We start from the raw sequence: 25,690 nt of genomic DNA on the forward strand, positions 1-25,690 counted from the left end.
TAGCAGCTCTGGAAGCTGTCCCACCTCTCAGCCTGGCTGGACTTCTCCTGAGTTCCAGGTGGTCTCCCACCAAAGACCCTCACCTATTTTACAACCACCGTGACAGACAGACGGAGATGTGAGAAGCTTTTCCATCAAGGACTGAGACATGAAACTCCTAAAAAGGCTCCTCTGCTCCTTCCAAGGACTGGGACTGAAACCCCCAGCCCAGGGAGGTGTGTGGGGGAGGCAAGCTGACCGAAGCAAGATGTTTGCCTGCAGATTGTGACCACTGGACCGAGAATACAATGGCTCTCATTTACTGCTGAGAACATATCTACCTGTTACATCTATCAAGATCATTTACTGCTGAGAACATGGACTACCTGTTACATCTGTTCCCCCCCCCCACAATTTTCAGTAATAAAAGCCTCTGAGTTAGGTAGAGCCTTTGAGATCTCCCCAGCATAGCAGGCGGACCCTCGGCTGGACTGGACCAAAGGACTTCGTCTCTGCATTGCTAGCTATATCCCCTCTCCTTCTCTCTCTCTCTCTCCTCTCTCTTTCTCTATCTTTTTCTCTCCCTTAATCCCTCTATTGCATTTTTGCTGTGGTTATTTCAATAAAACTGCATTTGATTTGATCATCACTGCAAACCCCCTTGTACCGTGTTGGTGTTTTGCACTCTGAAATCATTCCTACGAACCATCAGGTCATCTGTCCACTAGGACGGACCCTGAGACCATGGAACCAAGGGTCCCTGGAGACACTGCAGGATCTTGTGTCACCAGGGCTCCATTGTGACACTGCAGCACCAAGGAATTAATTGTGGCACTCTGAGGCCTCAGGGAACCAACAGACCACTGTGACCCTGCAGGGCCTTTAAGAACAATGCAGAGCATTGTGACAGAGCAGGACCTGGTGTCAGGATGGGGCCATTATGACACTGCAGGGCCCCATGGAACCAAGGGTCCAGGGCTGCTCCTCAGGGACTCCTGAAATGAAGGAAACATGTTTGACCTCATGGTGGCCCTTGGGACCAAGAGGCCACTGTGACACTGGGTAAGCAAGGAGAGCATTGCTGCACTGACAGACCTCATGGAACCAAGGATCCACTGTGACACTGCAGGGCCCAAGGATCCAAGGGACTCTGTGACACCGAAGGGGCCCCATGGAACGAAAGGGACATTGTGATACTGAGAGGTCTCATGGAATCATGAAGACCATTGCGACACTCTGGGGCCTCATGGAACCCTCGTGATACCAAGTTGGCTGGGAGTTTTGATCTGCTGGATGGTAGGAGGGCTCTGCACAGGGCCCTGGACAGGCTGGATCCAGGGCCCAAATCCAACAAGGTGAGGTTTAACAAGTCCAAGTGCCAGGTTCTGCACTTTGGCCACAACAACCCCTGCATCACTACAGGCTGGGGACAGAGTGGCTGGACAGCAGCCAGGCAGAAAGGGACCTGCAGGGACTGATGGACAGCAGGCTGGGCATGAGGCAGCAGTGTGCCCAGGTGGGCAAGAAGGCCAATGGCTCCTGGCCTGGATCAGGAATGGTGTGGCCAGCAGGAGCAGGGCAGGGATTCTTCCCCTGGGCTGAGCACTGGTTGGGCAGTGCTGTGTCCAGTTCTGGGACTCCCAATTCAGGAAGGACATGGAGGGGCTGGAGCACATCAAGAGAAGGGCAAAAAGGCTGAGGAGTGGTCTGGAACATAAGTGGTGTGAGGAGTGGCTGAGAGAGCTGGGGTGGTTTATCGTGGAGAAGAGGAGGCTCAGGGGAGACAAGGCAGTCTCCGGGCACAGGTTGGACTTGATGATCCCCAAAGCCTTTTCCAGCCTTGCTGATTCTGGGATTCTCTGAAACCACCCTTGCAGCAGTTGTAGGATGAGCCCTGGGTATCCTCTGCAGAAGCTCCAGCAGCCCAGGTCCCTCAGCTTCTCCTGGCAGCCCCAAAGCCCATTCTGTCAGTCCTGCAGAGCCTCTGCAGCTCCTCCTCACTGCCCAGAACAGGGAGCCCCAGAGCCAGACACAGCAGCCCAGATGTGTCCCCCTGGCCTGGGGTGCCTCTGGCAAGGGAGCAGCACCAGGCACTGCAGGAGCCTGCAGACAATTCCTGCAGCACTTGTAGGGTGATCCTGGTCCCCAAGGGACATTCCCATGGTGCCAAGTCAGGAACTGCAATGGGGAGTCCGGCCAGAGAGGAAAGGGCAAACAGGGAGGGGCTGTTTGCACGGCAGGGAACCGGGGAGGGAAATAGGAAGAAATTTAAAGCAGGCAAAGAGTACAGAAAGCAAAGGTGAAACCACGGAAATGCTCAGGGCCGTTTGGGGGTGGCTGCCAAGCAGATCTGGCTCTGAGCAACAGCATCTGCAGTGGGACAGGAAACTCCCAGCTGATGGGAACAAACTTTCTGGCTGACTGCAGTGGCCAGGACAAAGTTGAGTGGTTTCCCTGGTGTCCTCCAGCCCTTGCTGGCCCCAGGGGCTGATGGCATTTGTGCTCCCTCAGGTTCATGTCCCCACAACAACAGCATGGGGTGCTCCTGCCTGCTGTGTGCAATGCAAACAGGGGCTGCTGAGCCAGTGCTGCCGTGTCTGTGCCTGCAAGGATGGGGCACCTGTGTGAGCTGGGGGAGAGGCCAGGGCTGCAGAGGGGGGATGTTGTTGGCAGCTCCATCAGGACGCTCTGGGACTCTGCCCTGGGCTGTGCAGCGCACTGGGGATGGATCAGCCACTGCTCTGCTGCTCCTTCCCGTCAGCCCCAGGGCCCTTGCAGAGCCCCAGCCATGCTGTTTGCCCCCAGCCTGCCCATGGCCAGCCTGGGGCTGCTCACGGGGCTTTTCTGTGCTGAGCATTGGCCTGGGTGTGTTCTTGAGAGAGCCTGGGCAAGGAGCCTGGAGCCCCCAGGGCCTGGCCTGAGACGTCAGCGCTGCCCCAGCAGTGCCCATGGCCTGTCCCTGCTGCAGCCCCGGCACTGCCACCCCCAGGACTGTGCCCGGCCCCGAGAGCACTCAGGCCCTGCAGCAACACCAGGGCCACCAGGGCAGCGGGGCAGGGCCATGGCAGCAGCACGGGCAACACCAAGTGCTGCTGCTGCTGGGCACAGCTGCTGGGCCAGCACTGATCTGCCCCCAGCTCTGCACACAGACATTGCTGCTGCAGCTCCAGAGAAGGCAACAAAAGGGCGTCTCTGCAGAAAGCTTTGCTTGGAGATTGTTTAGATCCTTTAAAGCCACTGAGAGTGCAGCCCCTCATTGACACAGTCTATGGGCACAGGGAAGGTGGAGACAAACAAAATGAGAGATGGCACAAAGAATGACATTTCTTTGTGGACAATATAATAAAACTAATATAAAGGGAAAAAAAAAGCCTCTATCAAGCCATCAATAACATTACTTTTATTTCACGTCATTTGTAGAATTTGGCCAGCCGTTTAATGTCTCTGAAACCATCCAGTCAGCAGTCTTCTCACTGCAGCCTTGAGCTCCTGGTTCCTCAGGCTATAGATGAGGGGGTTCAGGGCTGCAGGCACCACTGAGTACAGAACTGACAGGGCCAGATCCAGGGATGGGGAGGAGATGGAGGAGGGCTTCAGGTAGGCAAATATGGCTGTGCTGATGAACACAGACACCACAGCAAGGTGAGGGAGGCAGGTGGAAAAAGCTTTGTGCTGTCCCTGCTCAGAGGGGATCCTCAGCACAGCCCTCAAGATCTGCACATAGGAGAAAACAATGAACACAAAACAGCAAAGTGCTAAACAGCAAGTAACAACAAGATAACCAAGTTCCCTGTGGGAGTTAGTGTGTGAGCAGGAGACCTTGAGGATTGGGGGCACGTCACAGAAGAACTGGTCCAGGGCATTGCCATGGCACAGGGGCAGGGAAAATGTATTGGCTGTGTGCAGCAGAGCATTGAGAAAGGCACTGGCCCAGGCAGCTGCTGCCATGTGGGCACAAGCTCTGCTGCCCAGGAGGGCCCCGTAGTGCAGGGGTTTGCAGATGGACACGTAGCGGTCGTAGCACATGATGGTCAGGAGGAAATACTCTGCTGAGATGAAGAACACAAAGAAAAAGAGCTGTGCAGCACATCCTGTGTAGGAGATGTTCCTGGTGTCCCAGAGGGAATTGTGCATGGCTTTGGGGACAGTGGTGCAGAGGGAGCCCAGGTCAGTGAGGGCCAGGTTGAGCAGGAAGAAGAACATGGGCGTGTGCAGGTGGTGGCCGCAGGCTACGGCGCTGATGATGAGGCCGTTGCCCAGGAAGGCAGCCAGGGAGATGCCCAGCAAGAGGCAGAAGTGCAGGAGCTGCAGCTGCCGCGTGTCTGCCAATGCCAGCAGGAGGAAGTGGCTGATGGAGCTGCTGTTGGACATTTGCTGTGCCTTGGCATTTGGATCTGTAAAAAAAGTAATCATGGAATATTTTTGCTTGGAGAGGACCTTAAATATCCCAGCACAGCTTGGGGGCACATTCCACACACTCCCTACCCAGGGCTCTACTGCCTGGAGCTGTCCCTGCCAGCAGCTGCTTCCCTGTGCCCAGGGCTATGACCTGCCAGTGCTGCCAGAGCCCAGCCCAATCCTGGGGGCTCATCTCTGCCCTGCAGACCCCTCCCAGCTCTGGCACTGTCCAGGGGCAGCTCTGGACCTGCAGGCTCTGATGGCAACGTCAAAGCAACCCTGAGGAGGCTGGATAAACAAGACAAGATGCAGCTTCTAAGGGGCCCTGTGCTGATTTCTGTCACTGCCTGGTTAAGCAACATCTGAGAAATATTTTTTTTTCTCATCCTGGACTGCCAGATGAATATCTGTTTGCAGTTTCCCATCAAGACAACCCAGAGCAGTACTTTAAAAAAGCAGGATTTTCCCTTTTATGCAGTCCCTGCCTTGCTCCGCTCCCTGCATAATCTACTTGGAAATGTTCTGCAGTTAAGTGTTATGCTGGGAGCAGTCCTGAACAATGCAGCATCCTCACGACATCATTAGAGCCCTCCCAAGCCTTACCAGCTGTCTCTTTTCACCCAGATCTTGTCCCCCAGTGCTGGGAGCAGCTGCCAGGGCTGGCTGAGAGCTGTCCCTGGCAGGCAGCAGAGTCCCTGTCCCAGCACAGCACCCTGGGCTGCAGGACCCTGCTCTGCACGACAGCACCCCTGGCTGCTCTGCACAAGAGACAATCAGAGAATGTACTCACAGGGTCTGTAGGCATTGGGATGTTCCAGCTTGAGGAGATGGCTGCAGGAGCTGCAGCTGCATTGTCCTGCAGCCAGAGGCTCCTGTTCCAAGGGCTGGCAGTGATTCTGTCCCAGGCACTTCTCAGCACCTTCACAGCCTTGAATGATTGAAGTTCTCTGTGCCTCTGTGCTGTGCCCGGGGTGGCTGCAGGCAGTGCCCCAGCCCTGCTGGGCTGGAGAAGAGCTGCTCATCAAGAGAAATGTGCTTTTGAAGCTCCTCTTGGTTACCAGGAGCTGCCTCTGTGCCAGGAGCCCAGCCCAGCTCAGCAGCACAGACACATCACCAGGACTTTAATGAGCCTCTGGGGCTTTGTGCTCAAGCCCTGAACATCAGTCCCTGAGAGGGAGCTGAAGAAACCTCTCCAGAACTCCAAGTCAGAATCACACTCCAAACTTTCTTGGACTTTTAATGGGTCCCAGAGAGGGACACGACTGAGAAAGTGTCCCCAGGCCCCAGGCAGAGCAGAGAACTGGAGGCAGTGATGACAGGTGGGGACATGGAGAAGCCGAGTCTTGGTGCCCTGGGGCACAGCAGGGTCTGTGCCACCAAGGGCTGTGAGGAGACACCTTGTCCTGAGGCACTGGGGCCTCCTGGCACAGCCCCAGCCAGGCTGGGCACTGTCAGCCCCTTGTCCTGCCCTCAGCATCCCCCCCTAGCCCACATCCCAGTGGCCTCAAGGATCTGCTGGAAGGAGTCCCTGGGGAGCCTTGCTCAGCAATGGCCCTGGGGCCTCCTTAATGCTCCCTGCAGGGACTGCAGGTTTTTCAAAAGACTTTGGGTTTTGCTTTTGCCTTGGAGTCTCTGAGAGGTTTATGCAATCCTGGCCTGCAATTATCTGCTGTAATTAGTCCCTGGAGAGGCTTTGTCAGGAACAACATTCATTGTGGCTCATTAATGCTTCAAGGTACTTCAGTTGTTTGAAGGTACTTGGTGTTTCCCTTTTGATACAGACTCTGTGAGAGGTTTGTGCACTCAAGGCCCCAGTTATCTGCTTTAATGAATCCCTTTAGAGCTTTGTACTGACACTCAGTGGGGCTCATTAATGCCTTGATATACTCAAGGTTTTTAAGATATTTATGCATTTTAGAATACTTTTAGGTACTTTTAAGAATTTTCCTTCCCACGCTGAGTCTCTGAGAGGTATTTGTGCCGTCCTGGTCTCCAATTCTCTCCTCCAAAGGGTCCATGAGGAGCTTGTGTTCGGTATCTTCCCCTTTCTGTTTTACAACCAAGATGGAACTGAAATAATTTTGTAAGACTTTCTAAAAGCATCCAAACAAGCATGGGACAATTAACAATAAAGCAACAATCAGTAAGAAAATTAATAGTCCTGTTTTAGCAAGACATCATCCAATCCTTTAGTCCCTTGGATTGGAAGAGTTTATTGACCCAGTCTTTGTTTTCTACTTAAAGCTTCTTGAACCCTTCCTTCAGTACCTGAATGCTCTTGTGGATTGACTCGCTGTGGATGGAGAGGTTCATGCAACACATCCCTCAGAGTCTACACAGCCATGCCCCATGTGCCCACAGTAAAAACTCTGTCACTGTTCTGCAAGGTGGCATGTCTGATGGTCTCTATGTCTGAGAGCAGGCCACTCAATATGAGGGAGGCAGCATTGTTTTGCTTACTTAACAGGCACCCAAGATGGTCTAATTGTCCTAAAGTTTTAGCTGCAGCCACCCAAGGTAGTCCATATTGAGGGTGCTACCATCCGATATCTGGATTAAAGCTTGCAAAGCCATCTCTTTGATATCATCCAACACTTCTCAGGGGATACCTGCTGCTTAATCATCTGGTAGGCTGTGTTGTCCTTCTCCAGCTAGATGGTTGATTGTCAATTCATATCTTGCCTCATTATTGGCATAGTCTGCTATTAATTTATTTAGTAAACACTTCCATCCCCCTTCCCACAGGGTGTATTCTGTAGGTGACAGCAACATGGTCATAATACATTTTAAATCATAGGGGGTTAAGACATGTGCTGTAAACATGGCCCTAATTAGGCCATTAAAAAACAGTAAGTCCTTCCTATGGTCTTTAGGTGCCCTACACAGATCCTTGATTTCCCCATAAACCAATGGCTGATACCTGGGATTCTGCCCCCTTCTTTTATAACATACGGGGGCAATGAGGAATTCTGAGACTATATGCCAGTCTTCTTACTTTCCCAGGGATCTTCTGGGGTTGAGGGGCAAGGTGGCTCTGAGGAGTCCAAACTGTCTTCTGGGGAGGAAGAATGACTTGGAAGAGAAACATTTGGATTAGAAATACTGTGGCAGTTGGGCTTAGTACCTTGAACATAGGGTTATATTGTTGCCAGAGGGTGATGCAAAAGGCATCAGGTGTTGGGGAGGAAGGGCCTTGACCTAGGATGGCAGACTTCCAGGCTGGCCTTCTGGAGGCATGGCCCAGGGTAGTGGGGGAATGATTGACCGTGGAGGCATAACCTGTGGTTTTGGGGGTAGAGTCTGGAGGTTCATTCAGGGTGGAAGAGAAGGTTGTGGTAGCAGGAAGTGGAGCAGCCAAGATGGAGGGAAGACGGTCAGGGTCAGGGGCATCTGGAAAATTTTTAATGATCTACTTCATGATTGATTTTAATTTGTTCTTTGAAGATATTTGGTCATGATCAGTGAGAATTAACTTAAAGCATCCATATACGCACCTTTCTACTTTGGACATCTGGCTGCCCATTTTTCTCTTTCTCCGCCTTAGGTGGAACAGCCACTGGAACATCCTAAATCAGTTATAGGATGTGGATGAGTATTGTAAAAACACAGTAGCAAAATGGGCATTAATTGTCCTGTATTTCCCCAAACCCACCTGCAATCCTACGCAGCTGAAACTGTCATTGTCCCTGTGGATCCTGGCTGAGGTCACTCGAAACAATGATGAATCTGCTGGCCTGGCACAATCCAAAATCCCGGGGAGCACTGGCCTATCCATCAGCTCACCCCAGCTGACATGACTGAATGTCAGGGTCCCTGTTCGGGTGCCAAATGTCACAATGAGGGTGGCTCTGACAAACCTTTCTGGTTCCCCAGCTTCAGGGCAAGGGTGGTGAAAATGAAAAGGAGCAGATGCTGGGGAAGATGAAACAGGAAAGCCTTATAAATATGATTGCCTGGCAAAAGATTTTGAGAATAGAGAAACTGTAAGTGAGATTGAAATGAAAGCAAGCTTTTAGATACCAAGCATTAGTTACTGAACAACTGGAAAACAATGGTATGGCCAGCTGAAGGTAGTCTTCTTTTGATGAAACAATTCCCTCTGCTTGCAGACAGGTCCAAGGGTCAGAGCAGACCCTACTAGTTTGGCAGAAGGGGTCCAAAGAGTAGTTTTTATGGTTTAAAATATAACACAGTATGGCAATGTAAAGTTTCTTATAGGTTGTATGTAAATGCCATAAGATTTGTATCTTGCTTTAGAGTGGTTAGTGAAAATTAGAATATGTGTCACAGAAGAAGATTTATTGTATTGTAACGGGAACTCCTCTCCTCTTTTGGACATCCATTTTGGGTGCCTCTTTTGAGCTCCTCTTTTGGGCCTGCTCCAAGCTGTGGCTGGCAGCTCCAAACAAGGCTCCTGCACCCACACCTGTTGGGATGTCTAGCTGGTCAGATTGACCCTGAGAAAAGTTCAAAAGTTTCTTTTCCCAGCCCAGCGCTTGAAGAAGGAGTCAGGGCTCTTCATTTCTCCATCTTAAGGTTGTTTATTTTATGTTATCTGTAAAAACTTTTCTCCTGCCCTGCTGAGGTCAGCTCAGCAAGACAGTCCGAGGCATTCTGCCTGCCCCTGGGGCAGTGTTATATCTTTATACTAAAAACTACATGTACAATGTTTACAATTACTTTCCAAAACCTATCACCTATGTTAGACAGTGAGCTTCTACTCTAAAGCAATCTCTAAGTGCCAACATCACAGCAGAAGATGGAGGCCAAGAAGAAGAAGGAGAAAGGCTGGATACACCCAGTTCCCTCCATCCTGCCTCCTGAACCCCCATACCAAAAATTCTAAAATCTACTTTTCTCCCCTGTGCTAAATTCACTGATATTCTACTTAACCTCTTGTGCCTTGCTGGCCTTCATACAATGTTGGTAATTTGCTCCATGGGTCATAATCAAAACCACAGGCATTTTGGGCTCTGTGCCAGGGTCTCTGAGACCCCTGGCAGGGGTCTTGGTGCTCAGGACAGCCAGAGGGATGTCCTGGGTCCTGACACACACCCTTTGCAATAAACCACAAGTTCAAGACCTGGCTTCAGAGATCTATCATCTCCATCCATCCCAACCGTCCTACCCCCCGATGCTCCTACAAGCAGGATCAATGGAGTTACCAAAAAAAACTTTAGTAACAGGGTGAAAAACAATACACATGGAGAAGTCGAGCACAGAAGGAGGGGTGTGGGATCCAAAGATCTGAGATAAAGGTGAAGCAACAATGTATACACTTGGGGATAGAACACTCTAGAACAAAAACCAAAGAGGGGAAACAAGTAACAAATAGGGGAGGAGAACTTGGACAACTTAGCATAACAACACTAAAGGCATATGGGGGAACTCTCAAGCTCACCCTAGGTTAAACAAATTATTCCCAGGGCTTCAAACTTGCGCCCAGGTCTTCTAGGGTAAAATCTGGCTGACTCTGAGGTACAGCCAGGCTAACTCCCACACCGCTGCTTTGCTCTGCCCCCTTGGGACCATGTGGCCCAACAGAGCCGCAATGATGTCCTTGGTTCCACAAGGCTCTGCAGTGTCACAATGGTCCCTTGGATCCATGGTGCTCTGCAGTGCCACAATGGCTCCTTCATTTCACAAGGCTAACAAATGTCACATTGGTCTCCATGCAAAGGAAAACACAGAGCCCCCATGTTTCAGGAGCTGATGAACAGCAACCACCAGAGGCCAAGGCAAGCCTGACCTGTCTGTCCTGGCAGGTTTTCTTGGAGCAACCCTTGGATATTTGAAATTATGGATGTGGAGTCCTAATTTAAAACATTTGTGCATGGAGAAGAGGGATGGAGTTTTTTCATAAAAAGAAAAGCACAGAGCTCTTTCCAATGTTTGGAAAACAGGTAAGTGGTGCCCCTCAGGAGTCAAAGACCAGCCAGACTTGTCTGTCCTGGCAACTTTTGTCTGGCAGCAATCCTTGGATACACAGAAATTTGGAAGTGGAATCCAAATTTTGGCCATGCATGCCTGGAAATAATGGACAGTTCTTTTCCATAAAAAGAAAAGCCCAAAGCCCCAGTCTTTCAGGGGCAGATGGGAATGGCCTTCAGCATTCCAAGGTCAGGCAGACCTGTCAGGTGACCCCTGCGAGACCAAGGCAGCCATACCTATTTCACGTTCCCTTGGTTCCACAGGGCCCTGCAGTGTCACAATGGTTCTCTTGGTTCCATGATGTCCTCAGGTGTCATAACGGCCCCTTGGTTACAAAAGTCCTTAAGGATCCTAATGGTCTCCATGGTTCCACAAGGCCCCACAGTGTCGTAATGGTCTGTTGGTTCTATGAAGCCTCGCTGTGTCCAATGGCCCCTTGGTTCCATTGGGGTCCAGTAGTGCAAGATTGATTCCTTTGGTTCCAACACTTCCCATAGTGTCACATGAGGCCCTGCAGGGTCACAATGGTCTCCATGATTCCACGGGGCCTTGCAATGCCACAATGCTCTCCATAGATCCACAGTGCCCTCCAGGATCACAACGGCCCTTCGGCTCCATGAGGCCCTGAAATGCAGCAATGCCCTCTTGGTTCCAGAAAGCCCTGCTGCTTCACACTGGCCCCTTGGGACCATGCGGCCCAACAGAGCCAAAAAGATGTCCCTAGTTCCACAAGGCCCCACAGTGTCACAGTGGCCCCTGGGATCCATGGTATCCACAGTGTCACAATGTTTCCCTGGTTCCACAAGTTCCTACAGTGTAACAGGTTCCACAAGGGCCTGGAGTGTTACCATGGCCTATTGGTTCCACAATGCTCCGCAGTGTCACAATAGTCTCCATAAGATGGAAACAAGTGAGCCCCAGTGGTGCAGGGGCAGATGAGAGGCAGTCACCAGAGGCCAAGTCTAGCCAGACTTGACTGTATGGGCAGTTTTTGTCTGGGAGTAACCCTTGGCTATAGAGAATTTTAGACGCAGAATTCCCATTTTGGCCATAGGTGCCTAGACAAGAATGACAGTTCTTTTCTATAGGAATAAAAGCACAGAGCCCCAGTGCTTCACGGTCAGATGGGAAGTGGCCCTTGACATGTCAAATTCAGTGGGACCTGTCAGACAGTCCCCAGGAGTCCAAACCAGGCATTCCTGTTCCATTTTCCATTGACTTTCTGGGTCCTAACACTGTCACAATATTCTCCTTGATTCCATGAGGTCTGGCAATGTCACAATGGCTTCTTGGTTTCATGAGCCCCAACAGAGTCACAAGGGTCCATTGGCCCCATGTAGCCTCGCTGCGAAACAATGGCTCCTTGTTTCTATTTAAATCAATCACAATCAAATCTCAGTTTGATGCTTGATCCTTGCTTCCATAGGGCCCATGATTTGCACAACGGTCTCCTTGATTCCATGATTCCTGGATTCCACAGTCTCAAAATAATTTCCTTGGACCTCCATTGTCACAACTGACCCATGGTTCCATGAGGTTCTGTAGTATCACCGTGGTTGCTGTCAGAGGCTGGATGAGATCGATGTCCCGAGACACCTTGGGATGCTCAGAATGCCCGTGTAGGGCCAGGGGCCAGGGGAGGGTCAGGACTTGGTTTGTGGTGGGACAGAACCCCGCCCCAGCCCTGGCCTGGCAGAGCTGTCAATCACAGAGCAAATGCTGTGCTAACACCTCTCTGATTGGCTGAGCTGTCAATCAATCACACACCAGCATCTGGTGCCACCCTGGCTCTGATTGGACAAGCACCTGGCAGTCCCACCCCAGGGGCAGGCCCATGAAGGCCCAGGGGGTTAAAAGCCAGAGCACGAGGCCAGCCCACGGTCTGGATCCTGCCTTCTCCTGGGGTTGGTGTGTTAGTGATGCTGGAACCCCAGCAGCTGGTATGTATGTGTGTGTCTTTCTCTGGATCTTCTGTCTTTCTGTTGTTCTCTATTTCTCCTCCTTCTAATCCTACTTACCTGGAACATTTTTGGTAACTTCACATGTTGAGGGTTAAAGGTTTTTAGGTTAAATGTGTGGGAATCCAGGGCACAGGGAATATTTCTGTGTCTGCTCTGAGGCATTCTGACCACCAGAATGCCTCAGATTCTGATTAAACTGCCTTTAATCTTTGCCCATGGAGAGGACTTCCAGGACTTTGAGACAGATTACAATTTACCAAAGTGTGAAATAGATTAGAGGGTAGTATAGCATGTTCCTTTTGGGTGCGAAATTTAGGTTTTGGGATTTTTAATATGATGTAGATAGGAAGCAAGATGGAGGAATTTGGATGTAGTCCCTGTCTTCTTCTTCATCTACTCCAATTTCTGCAGTATTTGTGGCAGAGGGTGATTGGTCAAGGGAAGCACACTGCAGAGCTTATGTGGACAGTCAAGAGATGAGTTATTGGTTGATAAGTAGAAATAATGTACGTTTTAAGAGTTAATTGGGTGAGACAACTTTAAAAGACCCTGAAACCGTACATTTTGGAGCCATTTTGAGGTGTTTGTCCAGGATGCTGAGCCTGGTCTGCACAGCATGCAAAACTTTAGAGAAGATAACAATAAACAGGAAGCTGAAGACCAAAAAAGTCTTGTGTATCTTCTTTTACCTGGCACAGAATTGCTACAGGAGGGTTTCCCACATCCAGAGAGCCCCCAGAAAGGCCCAGCATAAAACAAACATCAATAACTGGAACCATGACAATATTTATAAAAGGTTGTTTTTTCCATAATGTTGTTTACTGAAGGATGTTGTCTTAATTGGCCAATCATGTGAAATGTGTTGATTAAAGGACCAGTGAGGTCCACCTGCAGCAAACCAAGGTATAAAAGAAGAGGATTGAAAAACAGGTGGCTTTTAGCCCTTAGCCTTCTGATCTGAGTCTGTGTCATCTCTGGTTCAATGGTGACGTTTGGGCATCTATGGGGGCTATTGGGAATCCTTTCTGCATGTTGTGACCCAACAGGAGTTTCCCTAATAGATTTGGCCTGAAGGTCTCACTGTGCCCATGACAGGAACCCTGTGAGTGTCTGGGACATCCCGGCTCTTTGGCAGCCTGGGAACTCCTGGAATGTCACCGTAGAGCCCCCATGAGTGCCTGTTACAGATTGGTTCCTTTGCAGCCCAAGGTCCCCTGGGATGTCACCATGGAATGTGACAAAGAGCCTCTGACCACAGGGCTCTTTACCATCCCCAGAAAGCCCTGGGAGGTCTCCATGGAGCCCCTGTCTGTGCCTGGGACATTCCAGCTGTGGAACAGCCTGGAGACTCCTGGAAAGTCCCCATGGAACCCCTCTGAGGGCCTGTGACAAATCTGATCCTTAGCAGGCAATGATCGCCAGACTCCTGTTGCTATGGTCAGTTTCCATGGCAACCATCACCAGCTCCCTGTTGCTATGGTCAGTTTCCATGGCAACCATCACCAGCCCTCTGTTGCTATGGTCAGTCCCTTGGCAGCTCCATGGAGACCCCATGCCAGGGGTGGTTGCCATGGACACCAGCTCAGGCCTGCAGCCACAGCCCATTGCCATGGCAACCATTGGCAGCCCCATCCCCAGGCTCATGGGATCCCAGAACCACAGAATTGGCTGAGCTGGGAGGGACCCATCAGGATCCTCCAGTCCAACTGCTGGCCCTGCCCAGGACACCCCAACAATGCCAGCCTGGGCCTGGCAGCGCTGTCCAAACGCTGCTGCAGCTCAGAGAGCCCTGGAGCTGGGACCCTTCCCTGGGGAGCCTGGACAGGGCCCCAGCAGCCTCTGGGCAAAAACCTTTTCCTGATATCCAACCTGAGCCTGCCCCGACTCAGCTGCAGCCGTTCCCTCCACTCCTGTCCCTGGGCACCAGAGGGAAGAGGTTCCCACAGCCCCAGCCAGGGACCCGCTCCCAAGGCTGTTGCCATGGCCACCAGGGCTGGGACCAGCTGGGATGCTCGGTTTCCAGGGGCCAGGGTTCAGGAATGGGATTCCCCAATTTCCTGCTCTTGCTAAAACCGCGCTGCCCTCACTGCCCTCCCACCTCCCATGGAAAACACAAATGCAAAGATCCCGGGCTGGGATAAGAACAATTTATTGGGAACAACAATGAGATAAGGAACGAATGGAACAGAAACAATATTGATAACAGAGTGTATAAATAAAACTGTTTACAGGGAAAACTAAAACACAACTTGCTGGGTCTGCCTTGCCACGTATTTCCTCCTGCCTGGAAAGCACACTCTTCTCCTCAGGGACAGAGAGAGAGACAGAGAGAGAGAGTGTCCCTTTCCTGTCCCTGGCAATGACCTGAGGTGGGAGTGAATGTAATGACACAGTCATGGCAAGACCCTCATGTTCTTCCATCCCACATCATGTCATTGGCAGAGGCAGGAAAAGGGACAGGTGTCTTCCTAGCATGGATCCGAAGGAAAAATGGATCACCAGGGCTCTTCTCAACATGGATCCTCCAACTATGGATGAAGTTGGGGCAGTGCACAAAAGTCCTCCTGCATTGGGGCATTGGCAGAGCTTCCCTTCCAGGTGCCTCCGTTGGTGTCTGGTTAAGACAGAGATCTGGGTGAAGCTTTTCCCACACTGGGGACACTCGTAGGGCCTCTCCCTCTCCCCAGTGTGGATGCGCCGGTGCCTGATGAGGGGGAAGTTGTGCTTGAAGCCCTTCCCGCACTCAGGGCAGCGCAAGGGCCTCTCATCCGTGTGAATCCGCTTGTGCCGGAGAAGACTGGAACTGCTCTAAAACCTCTTCTGACACTGGGGACACTCGTAGGGCCCCTTCCCAGTGTGGATGCGTTGGTGTATGACAAGGGCAGAGCTGGAGCTGAAGCCCTTCCCACATTCCCCACACTCATAAGGCCAATCCCCAGCGTGGATCCTCTGGCTGATCAGAGTGCTGCTCTGCCTGAAGCTCTTCCCACACTCGAAGCACTTGTGGGGCTTCTGCCCATCATGAAGCTGCCCCTGGACTACCAGCTCCAAGTTCTGGCTGAAGCTCTGTCCACCTTCCTGGCTCAGGGTGGGTCTTTCCTCCTCAGAGAACCCTGGGTTGGGTTTGGAGCACCTCCTCCTCATGGGGGATCTCCAGGGCTTTTCCTCCCCATTGGATTCTTTTCCCATGGAGCCACTCAAACCGGTCTCTTCCATGTAGTTCTGCTGTGGGGATTTGTCGTCCCTGATCTTGATCCTCAGCTCCTTCTCTGGTAGAGGAAGGACAAGGACAGGATGGGATTTCCCTCCATGCAAGAGGGAAGGGGAAGGAGATCCTCCCAGTGCATCCCCGGCAGTATGGCATTGGCAGCGGGGTTGTCCTGCAGCGAGGGAATTTTCTGGGCTGGGAGATGGAGCAGGAGAGAGGGGGAAAGGGGCACTGACTTCCTCCTCACCTGCCTGGGTGTCCTGGGGCATCCTCATCTGCCTTGAGGTGTCTTCCGCCATCTGGCCGAGTTTTAGGAATGGGATATTCCTAAAACAAGGGAGGAAAACAAGGGATGAGCACAATGAGCTTTGTACTGATTTAAAGGCAAACCTGGGAAAGAGTCTAAGCCAGAATTCCAATTCAGTAACAAAATAAGGATCAAGGCAATGATACAGAAACACTGCCTTAAACCGACAGAGTCAGGATATAACCTGACACCCTGTTGTTCAGGGTGGTGGCAGCAGTCCCAATAATGGTGGTGCAGTCCTGTTGGAGTGATGAAGGTGATTCTGTCAAAGCAGTGATCCTGTAGAAGGGTCTGGTCTTCCTCTCGAGGTCCAGTGGTGGTTATGGAGCTCTTGTCCTCTGGCAATCCAGTAGGCAAGCTGCTCCTGGTGCAGCAAAGTGTCAGCTTATATCCAGGTAGGAATGCTTGGATCCTCCCCCTGGGTGGAGCCTCCCACAATGGGAGGATGGAATTTTATCAGTCCTGCAGTGACACTCAATGGCCCATTCACAGGAGATATCTCCCCTGGAGGGCGTTATCAGGGCTGAGTCATGGAAGAGATAAAGAACACTGCCCCACCTGTTTATAAGAGTTGATGAAGATGGGGATTGAAAACATGCATTTGGTTACATCTTACATTGCAGCCTGAAACAGTGGGGTAATCCCTGCTCAGGGGGTGAACACCACCCCCCTTACCCAAACTGGCTCAGCTTGTAAAATCCCCACCCTGAAAAGGCCACACACACAGGGGACAATGTCACACTTGGCCCCCTCCAGGGGAGGTCTGTTTCACAGGCGGGGGGACTTTGCCAAATGTTAGAATAATTTTTCTCTTTGTCCCTGTCACCTTTGTGACAGCTACACAGAGCTTCCCCTTCCTTTTCATAATCTGTATTGGGCCTATTTTCCACTTTTCTTTTTTTAGAATGTGCCAGCAACTGAGCTGGAGCTGTGCAGGACCAATGGAATTTGGATTTGCCACAAAATTGCTTATACTGTCAGTTTATTAATGTTTGGGATTTGTTTGCCTTTCCATCACAAGTGACTTGTGGGAAGAGTAAATTCAAGGCATTTTATCTAGGGTCAATTTTGATTTCTGACAAGAAACAACATTACTTTGTCTGGTGCCCAGGGGATTCTTGGGGAGGATTTTCCCTGTCCCTCTCACCCCAGGCCATTCCCCAGGGGGTCTCCATCATTCTCACCCCAGAGAATGCCTGGAGGGTCTCCCTCTCTCTCACCCCTGTGCCAGGGGGTGTTCGGGGCAGTCTCTGTCCCTCTCAGCCCAGGGGATGCTCGGGGGTCTCTGTCCCCTCACCCTGGGGGATGCTCGGGGGGGTCTCCATCCCTCTGGCCTCAGGCAATGCCTGTGCAGGGCTGGGGACCAGGGGCTCTGTGTCCCTCTCACCGCTGAGGGTGCTCGGGGCTGGGGGGGCTCTCCGACCTTCTCACACCTGGGGAGGCCGGGGGGTCTCTGTCCATCTCAGCCCTGCTGTGACCCCACCCAAACATCATCGGGCTCAGAGGGACAGAGACACCTCCAAACCCCCAGAAGGGCTGAACCTGGGATTTGGTTTGGGGCTGAGGATTTAGGAAGGGGCTGGAATTGGGGCTGGAGTTGGATTTTGGGCTGAGATTTGGATTAGAGCTGGGATTGGGGTTAAGGCTAGACATGGGATTGGCTTTAGGGCTGGGGTTGGGATTGGGTCTTGGGATAGACGAGTCTGAAACTGGGATGAGATTAAATACAGAACTGTAAGTGTGTCTAAATGTGGAGTGAGACTGAGACCAGGATCAGGGTTTGGGATTGAGCTCACCCAGAGCAGGACAGGGGGGATGTTACAGTGGGAAGGTTTGGGGAAAATCGTTGTTTGGGGAAAAACGAGCTTTGAATGCCTTTGGTTGGGGATTCCTCCCACCCACATCCATTTCTATAAGTCACCTGATGTCCCAAAATAAAGAGTAAATCAAAAAAAGCTACCAGGAGTTTCCCATTTCCAGTCTCATCCCTCTAGGGTTATGGTTGGTCCCCCATCTCAGGGCTTGTGGGGATCCCATGGGTCCTAGGGATCCCCCCTCTCCAGGTCCTGCTTTTGGATTCTGGGAGGTTCTGGGGTCCCAAGGTTCCCCTCTCCAGCCTCACCCCAGTCCAGCCACTTGGGGTTCCCCCTTCTTTCTGCCACCTTGTCCTGGATTAGGGCAAATTTGGTTGAAACCCTTCAAAAGAAGTTTCCTCTAGAATGCTGATTCAGCAGCCCCACCCTCAGCCAGTTTGGGAAAATATTTCCTTAGCAGAAAGTGGAAAAAAATGTTACTTTACAGGCAATGCATTTACCAGCAGAAAAATTGAACAATATTAAGCAAAAAAACCTCTTGCTGCTCCAAAATATATGACAAACTCTGAAAGTTCCTCCTTGGGTTGTAGCTCCGCGCACTCAGTGTCTTATCAGTCTCTTATCAGTCTCTTATCAGTCTCTTATCAGTCTCTTTCCAGTCCCTCCAGAACTGGAAATGCTGGCCCAGGCTCAGCCAGGTGGGCCACAGGTGCGAGCTGCCTGTGGTGTTCTGGCTGTTCAGTACAGAGCAGATTTAAACAGCGCCAAAGAAAAAGAAAAACCACAGTCCAGGCATGGAAGTCCATCCGAAAATCCTTCATTTTTGCCTCACAATTGTCATGAGAAAAAGACCACTGAAAGGTTAAAAACTGTTGAGCCAGTTGGGAAAGAAAGTCTCCTGCTTATTCAGTGTGTTCACAGGTGGTGTTTGCAGAACACGCCATGCTGTACTCAAAGGGGCATGCTGCCCTTTTCTGAACACTGGAACTGGACTTTCTTCCAAACTCCTGACCTGGCTGGACTGAGCTCTGGGGTGGCTCCCCCCGCCTCCATGAGAAGACCCCTCTTGTCTGCCTTCAACCACCGTGACAGACAAACAGGGATGCAAATCCCCTCATCAAGGAACCAAGAACCCCTCTGGCACCCTACTGGCACCCCCATGGCACCCCCCTGGCAACCTCCTTCCAGAGACTGGGACTGTACTCCCTCCCAACTCGGGGAAGGGGGAAAACCTGCTCAGAGTAAACGTACCTGCGAACATTCAGCCATGAAAACAATGGAATAGCCTCTCCCCCTCCTCCTGTTCCTATTCTTCTCCTCTCCATGGAAACCTAATTTCGGCCACCCTTCCCTCAACCAAGAATAGTACATTTGGGGTTCAGTTTTGACTGTCTTCTGAGATCTCTCCAAAGCGTGCACCCGTGAGTTTCGGCGGCGGGACCCCGAAGATATCACGTTTTGGTAGCTATACCCCTTCCCTAACCTTCTTTCCTCCCTTTTTCCCTTGTCCTACCCTTCTCTTCCCCAGATTCCCTAAGCAAACGCATATTCAGCTGTGGTTATCATCAATAAAATTGCATTTTATTGATTTTTTACTGCAAAACCCCTGTGCCTTTGTTGGTTATTTTTTGCACCAAAAAATCATTCGTCACCCGTTCATTTTGGGCAGACCTTCACATCAGGAACTTCTCTGCCTCAGCGAGCTAAAAACTAACTAAAAGCAAAGCAGAGCTCTGTCCTGCTGTCTGTCCATCCAGCAGCTGGAATGTAGAGGAGTAAGTGCAGTTTCTGAAATCAAACTGCACCTTCTTCCAAAACCAATGTCCCGCCTCGTCGTACCGGGCCATCCCCACGAGGACGCCCGGGACCCTTCGAGGGGCGATCGCGGCTCCTCTCCCCCCGAAAAAAGCTCCTCTTGGGGAGCCCGGAGATACCCGGGGCTCGAGTCCGGGATCTGCCGGCTCCGAACACTCTCCAAAAAATCCTCCCTGAGACCCCTGGCTGGAGCCGGGGCGAGCTCGGCCTCCGCCCTCCCCTGCGGCTCTGGGCTGGGGGCGATGCTCCCGGGGGCAGGGGGTGCTGCAGGCTCGGCGTGCGGGCGCTGCGAGCGCCGCGATTCTCCCGCTCCCGCTCCTGCTCCTCCTCTCCCTCCTCTTCCTCCCGCATTTCCTCCGCTGCCAGCCCGGACCCCCCTTTCCCACCGCTCTGCCCCGCGGCCCCGCAGCACCGGCTGCTGGGTGGGGGAGCCCCCGATCGGCCCCAGGGCTGGGCAGGGGCTCGGGGACCCCCCCGGGGCGGATCCGTCCCCCCGGCCCGAGCCCCAAATTCCGCTCCGGGGCCGCCGGGCTCTGCGGGCCCGCCTGGCAACCGGTGAGTCATCGGAGGGAAAAGCTCTGGTTGGCTGGAAATTGTTTACCGCGTCCTCTGATTGGCTGGAATTGTAAAAGGCGCTACGCCCTGCGGGTGTTCCTGGAGCTGCGGAGGCCGGGCGGGAGCCTTTTCCCGTTTCTTTCTGTTCTCTGAGACCTCTTCCCGATTTCTTTCTCTCCCTTTCTCCTCCCCATTTCTTGTTCCGTTCAGTCCACGCTCAATAATCGTCGGTTGCTTTCCCACGCTCTCATTCCCTCCTTCAGTGCGGCAGAGGCGTCTCTCCCTCGCGGGGTCGTAATCCATGGACAGGGTCCCTTCCCACCCCAGTCCCTGGAAAATGTCCATCAAAGCCAACTTTGCTGTGTGCTCTGGGAGCCCACAGAGCTGCTGAATCTTCTCCCCTTGGGAGGCACGGCAGGAGCAGCACCCTGGGAGCCTCGGGAATGCCCCTCTGGGATCCACGGCACACACTGCCAGGGTCTGGAATTCCAGTTCTCAGCTATGAAAAGATGTTCCTGCCCTTGAGGGCAAAGCTGTCAACAAGGAGTCAAAAGCCAAATGGAACAAGATCTTACAGTGGCATTTCACTGCGAGCTTTCATAACTTCCCCCATGGTTGTTGTAGCTCCTGAATTGGGAATTAAATCCGGGCAGGGTCTTTGGTGTGAGCATCCCTGGGTCAAGGGAGACACTGAGAGAGAAACAGAGCAGGGAAAGAGAGGCAGGAGAGAAAAGAGGGCACAAACACAGTCAGCTGAGAAGGTGGCACTCTGAAAACAGACCAGAACTGACTGAAAAGGAATATAACAGAAAGGAATAATTTTGCACCTTTTATTTACTATCAAAATACAATTTCTTCCCCTTCTCACAAACCTCTTGCCAGTGTCCTTCAACAGGGCTGTCAGAAAGTCCTTCATTCTGGGTGGATGTTCCAGGCTGCAGCCACAAGGAAAGAGCGAATGGGGATTTTCCTGCTCCTGGGGAGTTTGACATCCTCAGCTGAGGAGAGGAGGAGGCACCAAAAGAAAAGGGCACCTGGACTTCACCCTTCCACAGGAAAAACTGGGCAGGGGAATCTCTCATCCTGTCTGCTGCTGCTCCACAGGGATGTGAGGGCTGAGCCCAGAGCCCCAAGGGTCACAGTCAGGGCTGCCCTCAGGGAATGCTTGCCTGGTACTGAGGGGCAGTGTGGGAGCACCTGGATCTTGGGGCACCCAGCTGCCCCTCATGTTTGGAGGTGCCTGAGGAGGGCTGGGACAACGCCAGGGACATCCTGCAGTGACATCCCCCCTGTCCTGCCCTGGGTGAGCTCAGTCCCAAACCTGACCCTGATTCTGGTCTCAATCTCACTCCATGTTTAGACACACTCACAGTTCTGTATTTAATCTCATTCCAGTGCCAGACTTGTCTAGCCCTAGACCCAATCCCAACCCCAGCCCTAAAGCCAATCCCATGTCTCGCCTTAACCTCAATCCCAGCTCTAATCCAAATCTCAGCCCCAACTCCAACCCCAGCCCCAATTCCAGCCCCTTCCTAAATCCTCAGTCCCAAACCAAATCCCAGGTTCAGCCCTTCTGGGGGTTTGGGGGTGTCTCTGTCCCTCTGAGCCCGATGATGTTTGAGTGGGGTCACAGCAGGGCTGAGAGGGACAGAGACCCCCCCGGCCTCCCCAGGTGTGAGAAGGTCGGAGAGCCCCCCCAGCCCCGAGCACCCTCAGCGGTGAGAGGGACACAGAGCCCCTGGTCCCCAGCCCTGCACAGGCATTGCCTGAGGCCAGAGGGATGGAGACCCCCCGAGCATCCCCCAGGGTGAGGGGACAGAGACCCCCGAGCATCCCCTGGGCTGAGAGGGACAGAGACTGCCCTGAGTACCCCCTGGCACAGGGGTGAGAGGGAGGGAGACCCTCCAGGCATTCTCTGGGGTGAGAATGATGGAGACCCTCTGGGGAATGTCTGGGGTGACAGGGACAGGGACACCCACTGGGGAATGGCCTGGGGTCACAGGGACAGGGACAACCCCCCCAAACTCTTCCCAAGAATCCCCCAGTGCGAGAGGCACAGAGACCCTTGAGAATCCCCTGGGCACTGGGCAAAATAAACTTGGCAGCAATCAAACTTTACTCTGCATAAATCACTTGATGAATATTTGATTTTCCCACAAGTCACATATGATGTAAATGCAAACAAATCCCAAACATGATTACAGTGAAAATAGAAGCAATTCTGTGTCAATTACAAGTCAGATCAATTCTTGCACAGCTCCAACTCAGCTGCTTGCAGGTTCCAATTAAAGAAAAGTGCAAATTTGGCCCAATACAGATTATTAAAAAGAAGGAGAAGTTCTGTGTAGCTGTCACAAAGGTGACAGGGACGAAGAGAATAATGACTCTCACATTTGGCAAAGCCCCCAAGGGTGTGAACTCAGGAGTTATTTGGGAATTGAGCTACTTGAGCTGGGCTTCTTGTGGGACTTCCAGCAGCCCCTTGTGTTCCTCACCTAGGGGTGAATGAACCTTGTCAGTCTCACTCGTATCACATGATCCCTTTCCTGCAGTGATTTTAGTAAAGTTTTCAAGGAAAGACAACAAAATATTTTCTTTTTCACTGGCCACCTTCAACAGCTGTTTTCCTCATCAGTTCTCCCATAAGTCTCTCTGAGGAAGCTGTGTCAAAGTTTCCAAAAGTTCCTCCAGAGAGAACCACAACCTCCTCAGAGGAGGGAGCCATGTGGTTGTCAAAGGCACTTGGGGTCAGACAACAGTGCCCTGAACTCACTGTGCCAAAATAATGTCGCGATTTGGTTAAGAAAATTCTTAGAAAGATGCCTCTGCCCCAAGTAAGGTGCTAACAAGACCAAACCGAAAGTGGATTTTATTGAACAGTAAATGTGAGGTAGAGAGAGAGATGGAAAGAGAAAAGGGGGGAAGAGCAAGGGAGTGACAGGGACAGAGACCTCCCCTGAAGCAGGCAAAGTGTGACATTGTCCCCTGTGTGTGTGTGGCCATCCCAGGGTGGGGGTTTACACCTGAGCCAGTTTGGGTAAGGGGGGTGGTGTTCACCCCCTGAGCAGGGATTACCCCACTGTTTCAGGCTGCAATGTAAGATGTAACCAAATGCATGTTTTCAATCCCCACCTTCATCAACTCTTATAAACAGGTGGGGCAGTGTTCTTTATCTCTTCCATGACTCAGCCCTGATAACGCCCTCCAGGGGAGATATCTCCTGTGAATGGGCCATTGAGTGTCACTGCAGGACTGATAAAATTCCATCCTCCCATTGTGGGATGCTCCGCCCAGGGGGAGGATCCAAGCATTCCTACCTGGATATAAGCTGACGCTTTGCTGCACCAGGAGCAGCTTGCCTACTGGATTGCCACAGGACAAGAGCTCCCTAACCACCACTGGACCTCGAGAGGAAGACCAGACCCTTCTACAGGATCACTGCTTTGACAGAATCACCTTCATCACTCCAACAGGACTGCACCACCATTATTGGGACTGCTGCCACCACCCTGAACAACAGGGTGTCAGGTTATATCCTGACTCTGTCGGTTTAAGGCAGTGTTTCTGTATCATTGCCTTGATCCTTATTTTGTTACTGAATTGGAATTCTGGCTTAGACTCTTTCCCAGGTTTGCCTTTAAATCAGTACAAAGCTCATTGTGCTCATCCCTTGTTTTCCTCCCTTGTTTTAGGAATAGCCCATTCCTAAAACTTGGCCAGATGGCGGAAGACACCTCAAGGCAGATGAGGATGCCCCAGGACACCCAGGCAGGTGAGGAGGAAGTCAGTGCCCCTTTCCCCCTCTCTCCTGCTCCATCTCCCAGCCCAGAAAATCCCCTCGCTGCAGGACAACCCCGCTGCCAACGCCATCCTGCTGGGGATGCACTGTGGGGATCTCCTTCCCCTTCCCTGTGGCACGGAGGGAAATCCCATCCTGTGCTTGTCCTTCCTCTACCAGAGAAGGAGCTGAGGATCGAGATCAGGGACGACAAATCCCCACAGCACAACCTCATGGAAGAGACCGGTTTGAGTGGCTCCATGGGAAAAGAATCCAATGGGGAGGAAAAGCCCTGGAGATCCCCCATGAGGAGGAGGTGCTCCAAACCCAACCCAGGGTTCTCTGAGGAGGAAAGACCCACCCTGAGCCAGGAAGGTGGACAGAGCTTCAGCCAGAACTTGGAGCTGGTAGTCCAGGGGCAGCTTCATGATGGGCAGAAGCCCCACAAGTGCTTCGAGTGTGGGAAGAGCTTCAGGCAGAGCAGCACCCTGATCAGCCACCAGAGGATCCACGTTGGGGAATGGACCTATGAGTGTGGGGAATGTGGGAAGGGCTTCAGCTCCAGCTCTGCCCTTGTCATACACCAACGCATCCACACTGGGAAGGGGCCCTACGAGTGTCCCCAGTGTCAGAAGAGGTTTTAGAGCAGCTCCAGTCTCCTCCGACATAAGCGGATTCACACGGATGAGAGGCCCTTCCTCTGCCCTGAGTGCGGGAAGGGCTTCAAGCACAACTCCAACCTCATCAGGCACCGGCACATCCACACTGGGGAGAGGGAGAGGCCCTACGAGTGTCCCCCGAGTGGGAAAAGCTTCACCCAGATCTCTGTCTTAACCAGACACCAATGGAGGCACCTGTAAGGGAAGCTCTGCCAATGCCCCAATGCAGGAGGACTTTTGTGCACTGCCCCAACTTCATCCATAGTTGGAGGATCCATGTTGGGAAGAGCCCTGGTGATCCATTTTTCCTTCGGATCCATGCTAGGAAGACACCTGTCCCTTTCCCTGCCTCTGCCAATGACATGATGTGGGAGTGAAGAACATGAGGGTCTGGCAATGACAGTGTCATTACATTCACTCCCACCTCAGGACATTGCCAGGCACAGGAAAGGGACACTCTCTTTCTCTCTCTGTCCCTGAGGAGAAGGGTGTCCTTTCCAGGCAGGAGAAAATACGCGGCCAGGCAGACCCAGTAAGTTGTGCTTTAGTTTTCCCTGTAAACAGTTTTATTTATACACTCTGTTATCAATATTGTTTCTGTTCCATTCGTTCCTTATCTCATTGTTGTTCCCAATAAATTGTTCTTATCCCAGCCCGGGATCTTTGCCTTTTGCGCTTTCGCTGGGAGGTGGGAGGGCAGTGAGTGCAGCGCGATTTTAGCAAGAGCAAGAAATTGGGGAATCCCATTCCTGAACCCCAGCCTGTGGAAACCGAGCATCCCAGCTGGTCCCAGCCCTGGTGGCCATGGCAACAGCCTTGGGAGCGGGTCCCTGGCTGGGGCTGTGGGAACCTCTTCCCTCTGGTGCCCAGGTACAGGAGTGGAGGGAACGGCTGCAGCTGAGTCGGGGCAGGCTCAGGTTGGATGTCAGGAAAAGGTTTTTGCCCAGAGGCTGCTGGGGCCCTGCCCAGGCTCCCCAGGGAAGGGTCCCAGCTCCAGGGCTCTCTGAGCTGCAGCAGTGTTTGGACAGCGCTGCCAGGCCCAGGCTGGCATTGTTGGGGTGTCCTGTGCAGGGCCAGCAGTTGGACTGGAGGATCCTGATGGGCCCCTCCCAGCTCAGCCAATTCTGTGGTTCTGGGATCCCATGAGCCTGGGGATGGGGCTGCAAATGGTTGCCATGGCAACGGGCTCTGGCTGCAGGCCTCAGCTGGTGTCCATGGCAACCACCCCTGGCATGGGGTCTCCATGGAGCTGCCAAGGGACTGAGCACAGCAACAGGGGGCTGGT

General features: G+C 52.3%; 1 protein-coding gene and 1 pseudogene across 1 annotated transcript; one reads left to right on the forward strand and one right to left on the reverse strand.

The window, feature by feature from the left end:
• LOC131096331 (zinc finger protein 239-like) overlaps positions 1–24,606 on the forward strand; it is a 123,622-nt pseudogene extending 99,016 nt beyond the window's left edge.
• Positions 3,415–4,350, reverse strand: LOC131096310 (olfactory receptor 14A16-like). The gene has a single exon (XM_058044652.1). The coding sequence runs from the start codon at positions 4,348–4,350 to the stop codon at positions 3,415–3,417; it is 936 nt and encodes a 311-aa protein (XP_057900635.1).
• Positions 24,607–25,690: the final 1,084 nt, after the last annotated feature.

The sequence above is a fragment of the Melospiza georgiana genome, unplaced genomic scaffold (assembly GCF_028018845.1).
Source record: "Melospiza georgiana isolate bMelGeo1 unplaced genomic scaffold, bMelGeo1.pri scaffold_29, whole genome shotgun sequence".
NCBI lineage: Eukaryota > Metazoa > Chordata > Aves > Passeriformes > Passerellidae > Melospiza > Melospiza georgiana.

Coding starts and splice junctions, on each gene's coding strand:
- LOC131096310 (XM_058044652.1), bottom strand. CDS start 4,350: ATGTCCAACAGCAGCTCCATCAGCCACTTCCTCCTGCTGGCATTGGCA.